The sequence below is a fragment of the Myotis nattereri genome (assembly GCF_964212035.1).
Source record: "Myotis nattereri genome assembly, chromosome: 13".
Classification (NCBI taxonomy): domain Eukaryota; kingdom Metazoa; phylum Chordata; class Mammalia; order Chiroptera; family Vespertilionidae; genus Myotis; species Myotis nattereri.
This window is the reverse complement of record NC_138088.1, coordinates 18,208,162-18,224,900: the sequence shown is the minus strand read 5'-3', so window position 1 is coordinate 18,224,900 and position 16,739 is coordinate 18,208,162. Positions and strand designations below refer to the sequence as shown.

Sequence of the window (16,739 nt, the reverse complement as noted above, 5' to 3'; positions counted from 1 at the left end):
TACAAGAAGAATTTCTGGTTTGTTCAGCTCACTTTCATAAGCTTCTTGGAAGCAGGGACAATGTTTTATTCATATTTATACCTTAAGTATTTAGCACAACTCCTGGAAAACTAGTGTAAGTTAATAGTTAAGAGTAGAATCTAGCCAAAACCGGTTTGGCTCAGTGGATAGAGCGTCGGCCTGCGGACTGAAAGGTCCCAGGTTCGATTCTGGTCAAGGGCATGTATCTGAGTTGCGGGCACATCTCCAGTGGGAGGTGTGCAGGAGGCGGCTGATTGATGTTTCTCTCTCATCGATGTTTCTGACTCTCTATCTCTCTCCCTTCCTCTCTGTGAAAAATCAATAAAATATATTAAAAAAAAAAAAGTAGAATCTAGAGCAGGGGTGGGCAAACTTTTTGACTCGAGGGCCACAATGGGTTCTTAAACTGGACCGGAGGGCTGGAACAAAAGCATGGATGGAGTGTTTGTGTGAACTAATATAAATTCAAAGTAAACATCATTACATAAAAGGGTATGGTCTTTTTTTTCAATAGTTTTATTCATTTCAAACGAGCTGGATCCGGCCCGCGGGCCGTAGTTTGCCCACGGCTGATCTAGAGGCAGCCTGCCTAGAATCACAGCTCAGCTCCTTTACTATGTGTGAGAGCACAGGCAAGTTACTTAACTTCCCTGTGCCTCAGTTCTCCCATTTATTAAATGTGGATAATTATAATACCAACCCCTAGCATTATGAAGATTAAATGAAATAATGTACATAAAGCACTTAGAATAGTGTCTGGCTCATGGTAAACTCACAAGAAATGTTGGCTAGTATTTTTTATTATGATTTACGTACTCAAACATTAAAACACTTGATGCTACTAGAGGTCTACATTCACAGACTGCTGTAGCTAGAAGAGTACAGTAAAAACTGAACTATAAATCCACAATCATCTTTGTCCATAATACTTTTCACTTTACTGTATTGTATTAAACTATATTTTCTGTTAAATATTCTGGTGTGTGTTTCTTTCTTCTCCCTTCCTTTCTCTCTAAAAATCAATAAATTATTCTTTAAAAAAATAAAATAAAAACCATGCCAACATCAATATTTTGAGTAACAATGTTATTACTCAAAACTCTTTCCTTCATTCTTCAAAAGATATGAAACAAAAAAGCGCTGTTTTGATATTTTTTACAGGATCATTACCAAGGTTGCATCGACAACATCAAAAGAACTTTCTAGGAGAAACCAAGGTGGTGGCATAGGTAAACACCTGAAATTGCTGCCTCGCACAACCACTTTAAAAATACAACTAAAAGACAAAACAGACATCATCCAGAACCACAGGAAGGCTGGCTGAGTGGAAATTCTACAACTAGAAGGAAGGAGAAAAGCACACTGAGACTCAGAGGAGCTGCGGAAGTAAAGTGCAGAGGTAAGGAGGCGCGCGTGGAAAGGGCTGGCAACTGAGGACGCGGTTGTGTTTTTCAATCGGGAGGGAGCCTTAAGCTCCCGACTGCTCTGAACTCCAGTTCCGGGTGAGTCTCTGGGGACCCAGACTCATACGGGGAGAAACTGGACTGTCTGGCAGCGGGCAGAACTCGAGAGTGGCTTTCTCTCAGAGGTGCTTGTAGAGATTACCCTGGGACACTGAGACCCGGGGCCTCTTAGGGCAGAGCTGAGGATCAGCCATAGCTGTTTGCTCCGCCCGGTTAATTCCCTGAGACCCCGCCCCACCCAAGCTGTGCCCAGAGGATTTTGCATATGAATGCCCTGGCCCTTTGCAATCTAAAATTACCTAACAAATTGCAGCTGGGTCAGAGAGACCCAAAACATCCAAAAGAAGGCCCAAGGCACCACAGCAGCTTGCATTGCTTTATAGCTGGGCCTCATCTGGGCACCTCCAAATCCCAAACAAAGAAGAGGAATCTGCAGATCTCTTTGTAGCTCCTCCTGGGTAGCCTCAGGCAGAGGCTAATTTAGCACCTCCTTCGATCCAAGAGCCAGTGTACCCAGAGTGGGACCATCCAGATTACAACTCCTCAGATCCATAAGGGACACACTCAGGGGGCAGACTCAGTGAGCACCAAAGCCCCACTGAAGCAAATCTTGCCCCATAAGGGTGTCTCCAGCATAGAAGTTCTCCCACCATAGACACAGCTGATTCTTACAGCCAATTGGCCTGGAGGTCAATTCCTCCCAGTGATACCAACTACAATCAAAGGATTAACTACAACAAGACTGTGCACAAAGCCCACAAAGGGGTGCACCAAGAGTGTCCACCTCAGGTAATTGGGGAGGCTGAGCTACTAGACCCTATAGGACACCTAGCACAGAAAACCACCCTATCAACACAGGGAAGCAGCCAAAATGCGGAGACAAAGCAACAGGTCACAAATGACAAAATGGAGGAAAGCAAACTACTGGATATAGAGTTCAAAACCACGGTTATAAAGTTTTTCAAGAATTTTCTAGAAACTGCCGATAAATTTAGTGAGACCCTCAATAAATCTAGTGAGACCCTTGAGGTTATGAAAAAGGACCAAATAGAAATTAAGCATACACTGACTGAAATAAAGGATATTATGCAAAGTTCCAATAGCAGACTAGAGGATTGCAAGAATCAAGTCAAAGATTTGAAATATGAAGAAGTAAAAAACACCAAACCAGAAAAGCAAAAAGAAAAAAGAATCCAAAAATATGAAGATAGTGTAAGGAGCCTCTGGGACAACTTCAAGCAAACCAACATCTGAATTATGGGGTGTCAGAAGAAGAGAGAGAGCAAGATATTGAAAACCTATGTGAAGAAATAATGACAGAAAACTTCCCCTGCCTGATAAAAGAAACAGACTTACAAGTCCAGGAAGTTCAGAGAACCCCAAACAAAAGGAATCCAAAGAGGACCACACCAAGACACATCATAATTAAAATGCCAAGAGCAAAAGACAAAGAGAAAATCTTAAAAGCATCAAGAGAAAAACAGTCAGTTACCTACAAGGGAGTACCCATATGATTGTCAGCTTATTTCTCAACAGAAACTATGCAGGCCAGAAGGGAGTGGCAGGAAATATTCAAAGTGATGAATAGCAAGAACGTACAACCAAGATTACTTTATCCAGCAAAGCTATCATTCAGAATTGAAGGTCAGATAAAGAGCTTCACAGATAAGAAAAAGCTAAAGGAGTTCATCACCACCAAACCAGTATTATATGAAATGCTGAAAGGTATCCTTTAAGAAGAGGAAGAAGAAAAAGGTAAAGATAAAAATTATGAATAACAAATACACATCTATCAACAAGTGAATCTAAAAATCAAGTGAATAAAAAATCTGATGAACAGAATAAACTGGTGATTATAATAGAATCAGGGGCATAGAAAGGGAGTGAACTGACAATTCTCGGGGGGAAAGGGGTGTGGGGGGTGCAGGTAGAGACTGGACAATAATCGTACACCTATGGATGAGGACAGTGGGGGGAGGTAAGGGCAGAGGGTGGGGTGGGAACCGGGTGGAGGGGAGCTATGGGGGGAAAAAAGAGGAACAACTGTAATAAAAGGAACAATAAATATTTAATTTTTTTAAAAAAGAGCTTTCTATAACCATGGAAATTCTACCATACACAGTATTTTCAGTCTCATTCTACAGTCAGAGACCCTCTAAGCCACAAATGACAGCAAACTTGAGCTAGAGGGTATAAAGGAATTTGAAAGAAATTAAATCAGAGTTTGTCTTTGGATTTTACATATCTCCTTGTTAAACTAACTCATCTTGAGAGCTAACTTGTTCTCATCAGGGCAAGATACTAGACTTAACTCACAATGTGTGGTACAGAGAGAAAATATAATTAGCTGTAAAAATACTGACATCAAGTCATTGGTGACTGACATAAAGACTTCTTGAAGAAATTAAAATTTTTATTCTACTATTTTTATATGTTTGTATTTATTTATTTTTAAAAAATATTTTTATTGATTTCAGAGCAGAAGGGAGAGGGAGAGATAGAAACATCAATGATTAAAAAGAGTTTTTTTTACAGCTTTAAATATATATACTTGGCTCCTTTAAGTTATAAATACTTAAAAGAGACAAGTATTCTTTGGTACCCTTTTAATGATTTTTGGAAATTCAAGCTGAAAACATATAAAGGTGGAATAAAGCACTATAGATTTATCACTATACATGTTCTGCTTTGTAGAGGCAAAAGTGCAAAAATAAACAAAAGGAAACCCCCTTGAACATTTTCAGTTTTGCTTTGCAAATTTAATTAAATCAAGAATCAACACTCTTCTTTGAGTTTACATATGAATCGGTTTCCCAGTTCAAAAAAAATCAAATTGGCTATTAAAATAAAAAGAAATCTGTTTTGCCAAGAGTGTTCAAGTTCCAGAAATGATGGAAACTTGTCTTCTGGTCTCCTTTCCCACAATCTTTTAGCCAGAAAAAGTGCTGAGGTTGTTTCTCAATATGGTCCTTTGCATCAGGAAAAAATCTAATTCTACTTTAAGGACTTCAAAGAGATGAGCACAAAGATGTCAGCTTAATGATGTAAAGTGTAGGTGATTCTGGAATATCCATAGGCACCTTTGAAATATATATTTTTATTGATTTCAGAGAGGAAGAGAGAGAGAGAGAGAAACATCAATGATGATAGAATCAGAGATCGGCTGCCTCCTGCTTGCCCCATCCTGGGGAACGAGCGGCAACCCGGGCATGTGCCCTGACCAGGAATCAAACTGTGACCTGCTGGTTCAAAGGTTGAAGCTCCACCCCTGTGCCACACTAGCCTAGCCTCCATAGGCACTTTAATCATGTAGTTATAATATTTTTAAAGTTCCTTAATATTTAACTTATATTAATCCTTTTATTTTTTTGCTCTACTCTTACTGACAGATGAGAATAATTAGCATAGTTCTTTATGTCTCCCTTTTACCTTTCTTCCTGACTGAACAAATCTATTTAATTTTAATATTTTTTTCTTGAAGACTGGGCGACTATCCATGTTATCCTTTGAATTATATCTAATTTGCCTTCAGATAATTGATAGTCACGCCTTTTTAAAATGTGATAATCTGGTTATGCAATAAGCATATGAATCCCAAAACTTATTAAAAAATCATGCTGCAGACTAGAATTCTGTTAGATGATACTATTTTAGTTTCCTTGTTTTGTATTCTAGAGTTGGCTTCTTCATTCTTGTATAAATTAGTTTTTGCTTTTCTTTGACATAATGACATTTTTGTCACTTCCCCTCCCCCCAAATTAAAATTAATCATAATCTTTCAAAGAGTTCTCAATTACCTTTCATTTTTGACTGACATCTTACTGTGGCAGTCCTCAGGAAACCGATGAATATATTAACTAGAATTAGAGAAGGCACCTATCTCCAAGGAACTCAACTCAAGTTCTTGTAGACTTAGATGGAGTTTTTAATAACTTCAAGATATATTTTCTAAAAAACAACTGTGTATTCTTAAGTCATTCCTTCAAACTTATGTTTTCTGAGTTCCCAAATAGAGAATTAAGGGTAGAATAAAACAAATCTAACCAGAATTAAGAGCATTAAAACATTTTTATAAAGCTAACAAGCTAATGATTCTCATGAAAAGAAATGGCTGGTTTAGGTATCCTTTAAACACAAAAAAATAGTATATTTCTTCTTAGTCATAACACTTAAGTTGAGGAACAAACTAAGTAGAAACAATGGTGTTGAAGAAGTCTATTGATATTCAAGAAATTTGGTCTTTTTCTGTTCCTAAATTTCAGAACATTTTAGTTTTCTTTAGAGTTCCAAATAAGTAACAAACAGAAATCTCATCTCAGACTAAAAGTAATAATATATATTATTCACACACACACACACACACACACATATATATACTAGAGGCCCGGTGCACAAAAATTTGTGCACTTGGTGGGGAAGGGGGGGGGGGTCCCTCAGACCAGCCTGTGCCCTCTTGCATTCTGGGACCCCTCGGGAGATAACGACCTGCTGGCTTAGGCCTACTCCCGGGTGGCAGAAGGCAGGCCCAATCCCTAGGTGCAGCCCCTGGTCGGGCTCAGAGCAGGGCCGATTGGGGAGTTGGGGTGCCTTCCCCTGTCATGCACAGAGCAGGGCAGATTGGGGGGTTGCGATGCCACCCTCCGTCACGCTCAGGGTAGGGCCGATTGGGGGGTTGGGGCACCGCCCCCCATCACACTCAAGGCAGGGTCGATGGGGAGGTTGCGGCACCACCCCCTGTCACACACAGAGCAGGGCCCATCGGGGGGTTGGGGCTCCATACCCTGTCATGCACAGAGCAGGGTCAATCAGGGGGTTGGGGAGCTACCCCCTGTCATGCACAGAGCAGGGCCGATCAGGGGGTTGAGGAGCTCCCCCTTGTCACTCACAGAGTAGGGCCAATGGGGGAGTTGGGGCACCGCCCCCTGTCACACTCAGGGCAGGGCGGATCAGGGGGTTGGGGCGCCGCCCTCTATCACCCACAGAGCAGGGCCTGTGGGGGGGGGGTTGGGGCGCCACCCTCTAACACCCACAGAGCAGGGCCGATCAGGTGGTTGGGGCGCCGCCACTCTCATACCCAGGGCAGGGCCAATGGGGAGGTTATGGCTCTACCCCGTCACACACAGAGCAGGGCCCGTGGGGGGCAGGGGGGCTGGGGCCCCGCCCCCTGTCACACACAGAGCTGCAGGGCGATCAGGGGGTTTGGGCGCTGCCCCCTGTCACGCTGATCCCGGTGCTGGGAGGCATATTACCCTTTTAATATATAGGGTAGAGGCCTGGTGCATGGGTGGGGGCCGGCTGGTTTGCCCTGAGGGGTGTCCTGGATCAGGGTGGGGGTCCCCACTGGGGTGCCTGGCCAGTCTGGGTGTGGGGATGATGGCTGTTTGCAGCTGGTCACACACCCTTCAGGGTGGGGGTCCCCACTGGGGTGCCTGGCCAGTCTGGCTGAGGGGCTGAGAGCTATTTTCAGGCTGGGACTGAAGCTCCCAACTGCTCCTTTTTTTCTTTCTTTTTCTTTTTTATTCTGGGCCAGCTTTAGCTCTGAGGCCTCAGCTGCTGAAAACAGGTTTCTGGCCTTTGTTTACCGTCTGTATTTGATACAATGTTGCAGTCCGGCTGGCTGAAGCCCCGCTGAGTAAAGCAGGTTTCTGGGGGTTTTTTTAGCTTCTTTATTCGCAACATAGTTGCTGAGAGTTGCAGCTGAGAGGCCGGCAAGTCAGGCGGGGAACGTTGGAGTTCTCCGTCACTGAAGCAAGCAAGCCTCTCTGTTCGCATCCGCTGCCTGGCTGCCGGCCGCCATCTTGGCTGCCAGTTAATTTGCATATCTCGGCCCTACTCTGTGAGTGACAGGGGGATTAGCCAATGGGAAGGGTAGCGGTCGTACGCCAATTACCATGTTCCTCTTTTATTAGTATATATATATATATATATATATATATATATATATATATATATATATATGGCTAATATGTTGTGTCCCTCCTACCATCCAACTGGTCACTATGACATGCACTGACCACCAGGGGGCAGATGCTCAACCCAGGAGCTGAGCTGCAGTGACTTGGCAGTGGAGGTTCTCAGGTGACACACCCCGAAACCAGAGAGGAGGGAGCCAGATTCCTCATGGAGCTGTGCAATTCCACCTTCAGCCATCGGCTATGTTGTTGCTGGGGCACTGTCACCCCGAATCTGGTTTACTGCATACTTGCCTTTGCGTTCCACACCCTGTACGACAATAACTTTACATAGTGCCCTCTCCCACTCGGGACCCCTAGGGGGATGTCGGAGAGCCAATTTCGGCCGGATCCCTGCAGGCCAGGCCAAGGGGCCCCACCTGCTGGAGGGACCCTGCTCACTCCACAGATGCTGGGGAGGGACTGTAGGAGATTGGCTCCAGGGCATGTCTGGCCTGTCTTGCCCAATCCCACCTTGCTGGCTACCTTCTAATTAATTTCCTTTCAATGTGCACAAATCCATGCACTGGGTCACTAGTAATTAGATAAAGAATAGAAAATAGTTCATTCTGACAGACTGAAGTTGGAATCTGGACTCAACCATTTAATAGCTCTGTGACTTTATCTTTCTGAGTTTCAGTTTCTACAGCTGTGACATGGGTATAAAACCAACAGCTGGAATTAAAACAAAGAAGGAATATAATATATGTAAATTGCCTGGCTCGTAGTAGGCATTCAATAAATATGTTCATGGACATTTCCCTCTTTCCTGACTCATCTGGAAATTAAATTTGACAGATAAATGGTATTCTTTTCACTCTCAAAGCTACTGTGGTGAGAAAAAAAAAATAACTAAATGAAACTATAAATCTCCTTGATTTAAAATTTTAAAGTAGGTAAGTAAAGAAATAAGACCAGTAAGAAATAGAAAGAATGGTGAAATTATAAAACCCATATGAAAGCTAATAGTAATCATTTCTAATTTCCTTTAGGCTGTGATGATAACATAATTCACATTTAATGAGGGGAGAAATTACCTAAACTTTGAAAAGTAAAATTAAAAATGTTTCATAAAAACAAAAATTGCTCCATTTTCCAGATGTCTTTTGAGAAAACTATTTTCAAAATGAAAGTAAGGCTTTTTGGTCATTTATCTGAAAAGACCTGTTTAAGTGCCCACTATATGCCAACTACCACACTAAATGGCAGAGGGTATACAAGAATAGGTGAATGAATACTTATTAAAGGCATAGTATATGCCCGGTGGCATATTAGTTTGCTATGGCTGCCTACCACCAAATGGGTGACTTAATAGCAATTTGTTTTTTTCACAGTTCTGGCAGCTAGAAGTTTAAGGTGCCAGCAGGGTTGGTTTCCTCTGAGGCCTCTCTTCTTGGCTTGCAGTTGGCTGCCCTCCTGCTGTCTCCTCACATAGTTCTCCCTCTGTGCATGCTCACCCCTGGTGTCTCCCTGTGTGAGTCCAAATTTCCTCTTCTTATAAGGACACCAGTAGGATTGGATTAGGGCCTACTCTAAAGGCCTCATTTTAACTTAACCACTTCTTTAAAGGTCTGTCTCCAAGTATAGTCACATTCTGAGGTACCGGGAGTTAAGGGTTTCAACATAAGAATTCTGGGGGAACATAATCCAGCCAGTAAGAAACACCATCTCACTTAAACATTGTCCTGAGGAGGTAGGCTCTAAGAGAATAAATAGCTCATCAAATGTCACATTGCCAGTAAGTGGTGGAAATAAAATTTTAATCAAGGTCTCATTATGAGAATATCAAAATCTATGCTCTTTTTGCTATTCACACTTTCTCAAAAAATTAAAAATCTAGTTGGGAAGACATAATAGGTTTTATTGATAAGGAGCCACTTATTCACTGGACTTGTGCTATTATGGAACAAATTCAGGATTAATAAACATTTATAGAATATTTATTACATGTTAGGCTGTGTTCTTTCACAAAAGAGTCAATTGACTCCATTACACGAGGAATTGCTGACTGGCAAACAATAACAGTCCCAGTACATCTTGGCCCAAAGCCTACAGATGATGCTAAGCCAATAGCTTTCTAGAATAAGTATTTTAGATATGGCTGTCTAGTAAATCTCTTTTCTTCTGCATTTAGGTGTAGGCTATGTGAAGGTACATATGTGTGAAATCCTGGATCTGCTTTATAATATTCTACCAAATTGGCAATCTATACAACCTACAGTGGGCTTTCATCTGGATAGCATTTCAGGGTGAAAGACAAAAGCCTCAGGCTCTGTCTCTTGAGACTCCCACTTGTATGTCTAGGAATGAATGTTAGGCTAGATTGTGGCATCTGCTCCATGCTCTGAATGACCCTGAATTGTTGTTTAAAGTACTATTCTAGTTTGTGTTTTATTCTCTAACTACATTTTATGGATCTATACTCTGTGTTAAATTGTAATTGCATAATCAATAAGTTAAATAATTTACATTCCCAGATTATAACGTTTCCAAAGAAGACCACTCCAGGTATGCACACCAGGGGCTAAGGCATATGTTTAGAATTCTAATACATACCAACTCTGCCTATACTGTGTTATCTCTTATCACAACTAGAGAATCAGTAGTGAAAATTGTGAAAATTTAAAAATTATCCTGAGATATTAAAGATATTACTGTGAGGTTGGTGATTATTCATTGTAAGAGAGGTTTTGAGCCTCATAACAACTCAAAATTGAAAGCAGGAGTAAAATTCCTGTGTGAAAGATGTCCTCCCTCTACCAGCAGGAAAGAGACAAAGAATAGCAACTGTAGAAAAATAGCTAACATATATAGGGAGACTAAAGGATGGTAAGAATTATTTTAACAAGGTCCGTTTTACAGATTTCTCTCAACTTAGACTCACTTTCTCTGGTGATAAGAATGCAAACTTCATAAAGGCAGGTCACCCTTCTTTGTTTAACCCAGCAGATAAACACTTAGGCCTAGCTACTTCTCCGGGTCTTTCATTATCATGTGGGAGTTTCTCATGCATACGTAAAATCTGATTTTTGTATATATGTATATCACTTATTAAAGGTGCTCAAGGAGGCTGAGTTGTAGAAATCCATTACTTTTATTGTGTGTGTGCTCAAATAAACTTTAATTACACAAATAATTATTTTTACTAAACCCAGTCCTCTTTCTCCCTGAGAGGCATTCAGTTGCATCACCATCATAAAGATAGAATAAGATGGAGCCACAGGGTCAAACAGAGAAATACATATTTCACATACATGCTCATCCCACCAGGTTTTCCTCAACTCCTAATACTGCTTTAGGTTAAGTGTATTCTACTGCCAAGGTTGGGGTGGGAGGGTGAGGGCTTGGATCTGAGCAGGCCCAAAAATGTATTGTGCAAGACCTCAGCCTCTCTCCTCCCTCTGGAAGTTCCAACTGTAGCAGAAATGAAGCTAGAACTTCTCAAGAATAAAGTTTCCAGCATGAATGCCCTTGATATCCCCCAAGTGTCTCTTTCTCTTTGGAAGTGGCTGTAACTGGCCCGATGATTACTAGGGATTGACCAGGTGTCAGAGGTATGCAGACTAAGGCAGATGGACTCATGGTGGGGATAGCTGCAGTTGTGTGGGGCTGAGAGTCCAGCTTTGAGGTACTGAGGAAGGAGGGCTCTGTTCTCACTCTGAAAGTCAGTAAAGCATTTCCCGAGGGAGCCAGAGCCCAGACTCTGTATGAGCTTTAGAGAAAGGGCCAAGTCACTGAGCCACTCCTCCAGCCAGAGGCAGAAAAGATTTACTGTGGAGAGACTCATTAGAGCACCAAGAACAAACAGAAGTTAAACGTGGGCGAAAGGAGAGAAAGGCATCATCGTGATGATAAATCCAAGCAAAGCTGAAAGGTAAGACCCCAGCACTGAATACAGGGACCCAAGGAAGCAAGTCAAGGAAAATACATTCATGGTTGCCTACGAAAATTGGCAGTAGCCTAGCTTTCACAGGTAGGGGAGAGGAAAATGACTAAGATACTGCACAGAGGACCTGAACTGTGGGAGCTAGAGGTTGCTTGGGGCAAAGTTAAAAGGTTCTAGGCACTTTCAGGAGGCTGGCCAAGAGTGTTATTGGGAATTCCAGTGATGGACATACTAGAGGCCCTTAGGTACCTCAAGCCCTGAATGGGTCAACAATTCTCCATCCCAAAGGGCAAAGACAGGTACCACTGGACCCTGGAAATCTGTCTGTAGCATGTGGACCACAGCAACCCGGCTCACATCCACCAAGCTCAGCTTCTGGGCCTCATACTCCAGCAGCAGCCCCACCGTCTCTGGATGCCCGATGCCCTTAATAGGGGCTTTGTTGGCCAACATGGTTTGCCACTTGCGCTGGGCATAGGTTAACACCCAAGAACGGTTATCAACACCGATGCAGTTATCCCGAGAAATGTCCACATCTGCCACTCCTACCCGGAATTGCTGGGAGTGCTTCACCGTTACCTCCCAATAGTGCCTGCCACTGGTGACCACTGTGTCTGCCAACACCACTGCCCACTCCCGGAAATGCTCCACATTCAGGACCAATTTGGTGGGCTCCAATGCCATCATGCCATATTTGACACCTGTGTCATCTTTGAAGAGTGCCAGGCTGCTGTGGGCAGTTTTCTCTTCCAGTTTGAAACCGATGCCTCTGCGGGCTTCTGCGGTAGCAACCCCCAGTCGTTTGGCTCCCCAGCGGCACAGGCAAGGTGAACGTGCAAAGGGTACTTTTTTTTTTTTTGAGGTAAATTCTTTGAATATCAATTACACCATTTTCAGAAAACATGTACACAGGCACATTTCAAAGTTTGATCTGATTTTTAGAAGTACTATTCTACTTCTGCTTCTCTTCTACAGCATGAATATTTAAGAGAGTTCCTTTTTATAAAAATGTATTTTTAAAACATGTATTAATGCCCTAGCTGGCATTGCTCAGTGGTTAGAGTGTGGGGAGGCAACCAATTAATGTGTCTCTCACACATTGATGTTTCTCTCCCTCCTTTCATCCCTCCCTTCCACTCTTTCTAAAAATCAATGGAAAAAATACCCTCGGTTAAGTATTAATAACAAAATTATAATAATAAACTAAAATGTATTAATAATGGGAATTCAGTTGTGATTTTTCAAACTGTCTCAACTGAGTTAAGTGGGATCCCCCCTCGTCTCCACTACCTGTTGCCTTCTACACAATAATATAAAGTAGGGATACATGCTCAGGCTGAGAGCAGCTCTGATCCCTGCATTTCTTTTTCCTCAAACTGAGTATCCAAAGACAACTTCTGCTTTTAGGCCCAGAACTAGCTGACTCCAAGACATTTCACAGACCACATGATTTCCAACCTGCTGTCAGACAGTAAATCACTGATACAGTTCAAAGCAATCAGTTCTCCCAGCTGGAGATAGACGGAAAGAATGCCAATAATGCAGGCCCTCCCACCCCAGCGGCTCTCTGTGTACATGGGATGGACAGTGCCCGATCCCCTGAAGTCCAGGAAATACCTACCTCTAGCTTCAAAACATCATGCTGAAGTTTACGCTGAAATTCGAGGAAGTTTTTGATTGTCAGCTTCCCTTTGAGATCAGCTCCAAAAAAGTAGGTTGTGAGGGCTGAACACAAGCCAGACTTGAGGGTGTTACCAGTAGTAGGACGATCTCTGTGGCGCATACCCATACTGGTTTGGGAGCGAATGATGCTCTGAACCTAAAGAGAAGCAAACCCCCATCCAGAAAAAACATTACAAAATGAAAAATTAGAGAAAAGTAGGGAAAATAACTGTCTATTGATTGTTTAGTCTTTGCCTTCACTGTGCTACAATTCTTTCTTTTATTTTACTTTACTTAAAAAAATCTTTATTATAGATTTTTGAAAGTATTATAGATGTCTTCTAGCCCACACTAGCTCTCCACCCCATGCTCACAACAATCCTATGAGAGAAGGCCTATGATTATCCTTATTTCACAGATGAGAAATTTGGGGCACATAGAGTTAAACAATTTGCTCAAAGTCAAGTAGCAGCACCAGGATTCTAACACGGATGCCTGATACTTTTATAATTGGGACCCACCTAAAAATATCTCTTCAGAAAAGAATATATATTTGTTTTGAGGCTCAAAACATCTCTCACAATAAATAATCATTAACCTCACAGCAATACTTTCCTTTTCTCAGGATAATTTAAAAAATTCCACAATTTTGACTACTGATTCTCTAGTTGTGAAGAGTGACAACACAGTTATAGGCAAATAAATACTTAACATCTAAGAGAGATAACATTTATTAGAATGATATATGAAAATACAAAACTGGTATGAAATAACTCTCCAAGAAAACATGGGGAATTAGTTCAATCTCTGAGAAGTTTTAAAAGCGCTTTTTGAGAAAGGATAACTTTGGGGACTACAACTATGGCTTAATGATACATATAAAGAGTTTTTTGAGGCAAGTCAGTAATTGCTATAGCTTTTTTGCCCCCACTAGTTCCTGCAGTTTTTTCTACCTCTTTACAAGCTAAAAAACACAGCTATTCAGAACAACTAAAATTCGATACCTAAGGGTAAATAATAAAGATATGTTACGGAAATAAACAATATATAGAGCCTTGACGTTTAAATAGCCAAATTAGAAAAGCGTAATACTTAAACTTAAGATTTGTAACAACAAATTTTACCTTAAATGTTTTTTATTTTACTTGTTATCTGACCATAAAAATATTTATTTAAGACAACTTCAAAGTCTCAGGCTCTATGAAGGGTGGAAGAGTATGACGGAGAGACTAGTCAGGAGACACGGGGTCCGATTCTGTTTCTCTGCAGTGAGAGCAGCATTTGTGCAAATCATTTAACCTCTTTAAGCCTTACTTTTCTCATTGTTCGCAGAGCACATTATCGCTGCCTTCTAACTCCAGGTTAAAATAAATGGTTTTGATTATGATTTTTTCTGGGTTCATATTTTTTTATTTTTTTTTAAAATATATTTTATTGATTTTTTACAGAGAGGAAGGGAGAGAGATAGAGAGTTAGAAACATCGATGAGAGAGAAACATCGATCAGCTGCCTCCTGCACATCTCCTACTGGGGATGTGCCCGCAACCCAGGTACATGCCCCTGACCGGAATCGAACCTGGGACCCTTCAGTCCACAGGCCGACGCTCTATCCACTGAGCCAAACCGGTTTCGGCTGGGTTCATATTTTATGTAAATAAGATTGGCATTTTTATTCATTGACTGATTTTAGATAGAAAGGGAGAAATAGACAGAGAAACATCAATTTGTTGTTCCACTTATTTATGCATTCATTGGCTGATTCTCGTATGTGCCCTCACTGGGGATTAAACCCACAACCTTGTTGTATTGGAATGACACTCTAACCAACTGAGCTACCCGGCCAGGGCCCAGATTGGTTGACATTTGTTTCTCAGGCACATGGAGACTTAAAAGCCAGGTATGTAATAGATTTTAAAATTATTTAAGTTGAAGATTTTTAGACTTTTTCCTTATTTTTTTAAATATGATTTTTATTGACTTTACAAAGAGAGGAAGGGAAAGAGAAACATCAATGTTGAGAGTGAGACACTGACTGGCTGCCTCCTGTGCACCCCTGACTGGGGATCGAGCCCACAACTGGGACATATGCCCTGACCAGGAATTTAACCAGTGACCTCGGTGGATGGGTTGACACTCAACCACTGAGCAACACTGGTTGGGCATAGTTTTTTAGACTTTAAATTGAAATACAGGATAATCAGAAAAGTGCTTCTTTTATTTGAAGGCAATACATAATTCATTTTATCTAAGTGAGAACTAAAGAATTTTCCAATAGCAGTGAACCAGTATTGAATCAGTGTTAGAACCTACCATGATTTAAGTTTTGTTTGTGGCTATAAATATTACAGCTTATAGCCCTGCTGTTGTGGAAGCTGTATGTTAGCTTCAAAAGTGTGGTGCTGAGAGTATTTGCATATGTGACTGGGGCAAAATGTGTTTAGGGAAAATTAACTAATGCTATAGCATCTTCATTAACTATTAACAATAACATAGTCCAAATACTGTCACACTTATGTGTAAACTATTAATAACTATAAATATTCTTTCATTAAAAACTTTACTGAAAATTACATATCACTAGATTTGTGTGTGTGTGTGTGTGTGTGTGTGTGAGAGAGAGAGAGAGAGAGAGAGAGAGAGAGAGAGAGAGAGATTAAGTGAAAAATATCCAGAAATAAGCAATTCATAAGTTTTTTTAAAATATATTTTTTATTGCTTTCAGAGAGAAAGGGAGAGAGAGATAGAAACATCAACGATGAGAGAGAATCACTGATTGGCTGCCTCCTGCATGCCCCCCACTGGGGACCGAGCCCGCAACCCAGGCATGTGCCCTTGACCGGAATTGAACTTGGGACCCTTTGGTCCGCAGGCCGATGTTCTATCCACTGAGCCAAACCAGCTAGGGTGCAATTCATAAGTTTTAAATTGCATGCCATTTTGGGTAGTGTGATGAAATCTCTGGCCGTCCTGCTTCATCCCACTTGGGATGTGAACCATCCCTTTGTCCAGCATATCTATGCTCTATCTGATACCCACCCATTAGTCACTTAGTAGCCATCTCAGTTATCAGATCTATTGTCATGGTATCACAATGCCTGTGTCCAAGTAGGCCTTATTTTACTTAATAGCCCCAAAGCACAGGAGTGCGGTGTGGACAACTAGGATATGCCAAAGAGAAGCCACGAGGTGTATGTATGTTTAGGGAAAATCACAATACGTATAGAGTTCGGTACTATCCAAGGCAGCAGGCATCCACGGGGGTCTTGGAACATTTCTCCCTTGGATAAGGGAGGACTACTCGATGCAGGTATAATACATAGGACAACTATGGCAGAAAGAATGGAGAAGGGTAAATGGTATGTGGTTGCAGTTCCCACATTTTATGTGACATAGTAAAATATGAATTCTAAGTAGACTGTATACTTAAGAGGGCAGGATGGCCCCGCTGGTGTGGCTCAGTGGTTGAGCACTGACCCATGAACCAAGAGGTCACAGGTTTGATTTCTAGTCAGAGCACATGCCTGTACTGGGGGCTCGATCCAGAAGGGGGTATGCAGGAGGCAGCTGACCTATGTTTCTCTCTCATTGATGTTTCTATCTCTCTAACCTTCTTCCTCCCTCTCTCTCTCTAAAAAATCAATAAAAACATATTTTTAAAAATGTATGATGGACATAGGGTGCAAATTTGAATAAATGTCTCTAGGTATTTTAAAATATTTGTCTCTGTGCATTTCTTACTTGCCATTCATCCTTGTA

General features: G+C 41.5%; 1 protein-coding gene and 1 pseudogene across 4 annotated transcripts in view; both read right to left on the bottom strand.

The window, feature by feature from the left end:
• The window catches only part of MICU1 (mitochondrial calcium uptake 1), a 168,791-nt gene that overhangs the window by 59,587 nt on the left and 92,465 nt on the right, over nt 1-16,739 (bottom strand). For all 3 annotated transcript variants that reach the window (XM_081105258.1, XM_081105260.1, XM_081105259.1), the window contains one exon: nt 12,943-13,140. In XM_081105258.1, the coding sequence (XP_080961384.1) occupies nt 12,943-13,140 (198 nt within the window). The remainder of the gene's footprint in view (nt 1-12,942; nt 13,141-16,739) is intronic.
• LOC308529264 (SPRY domain-containing protein 4-like) lies at nt 11,553-12,225 on the bottom strand (annotated as a pseudogene). Its single transcript has one exon. The product of its transcript is annotated as an SPRY domain-containing protein 4-like (transcript).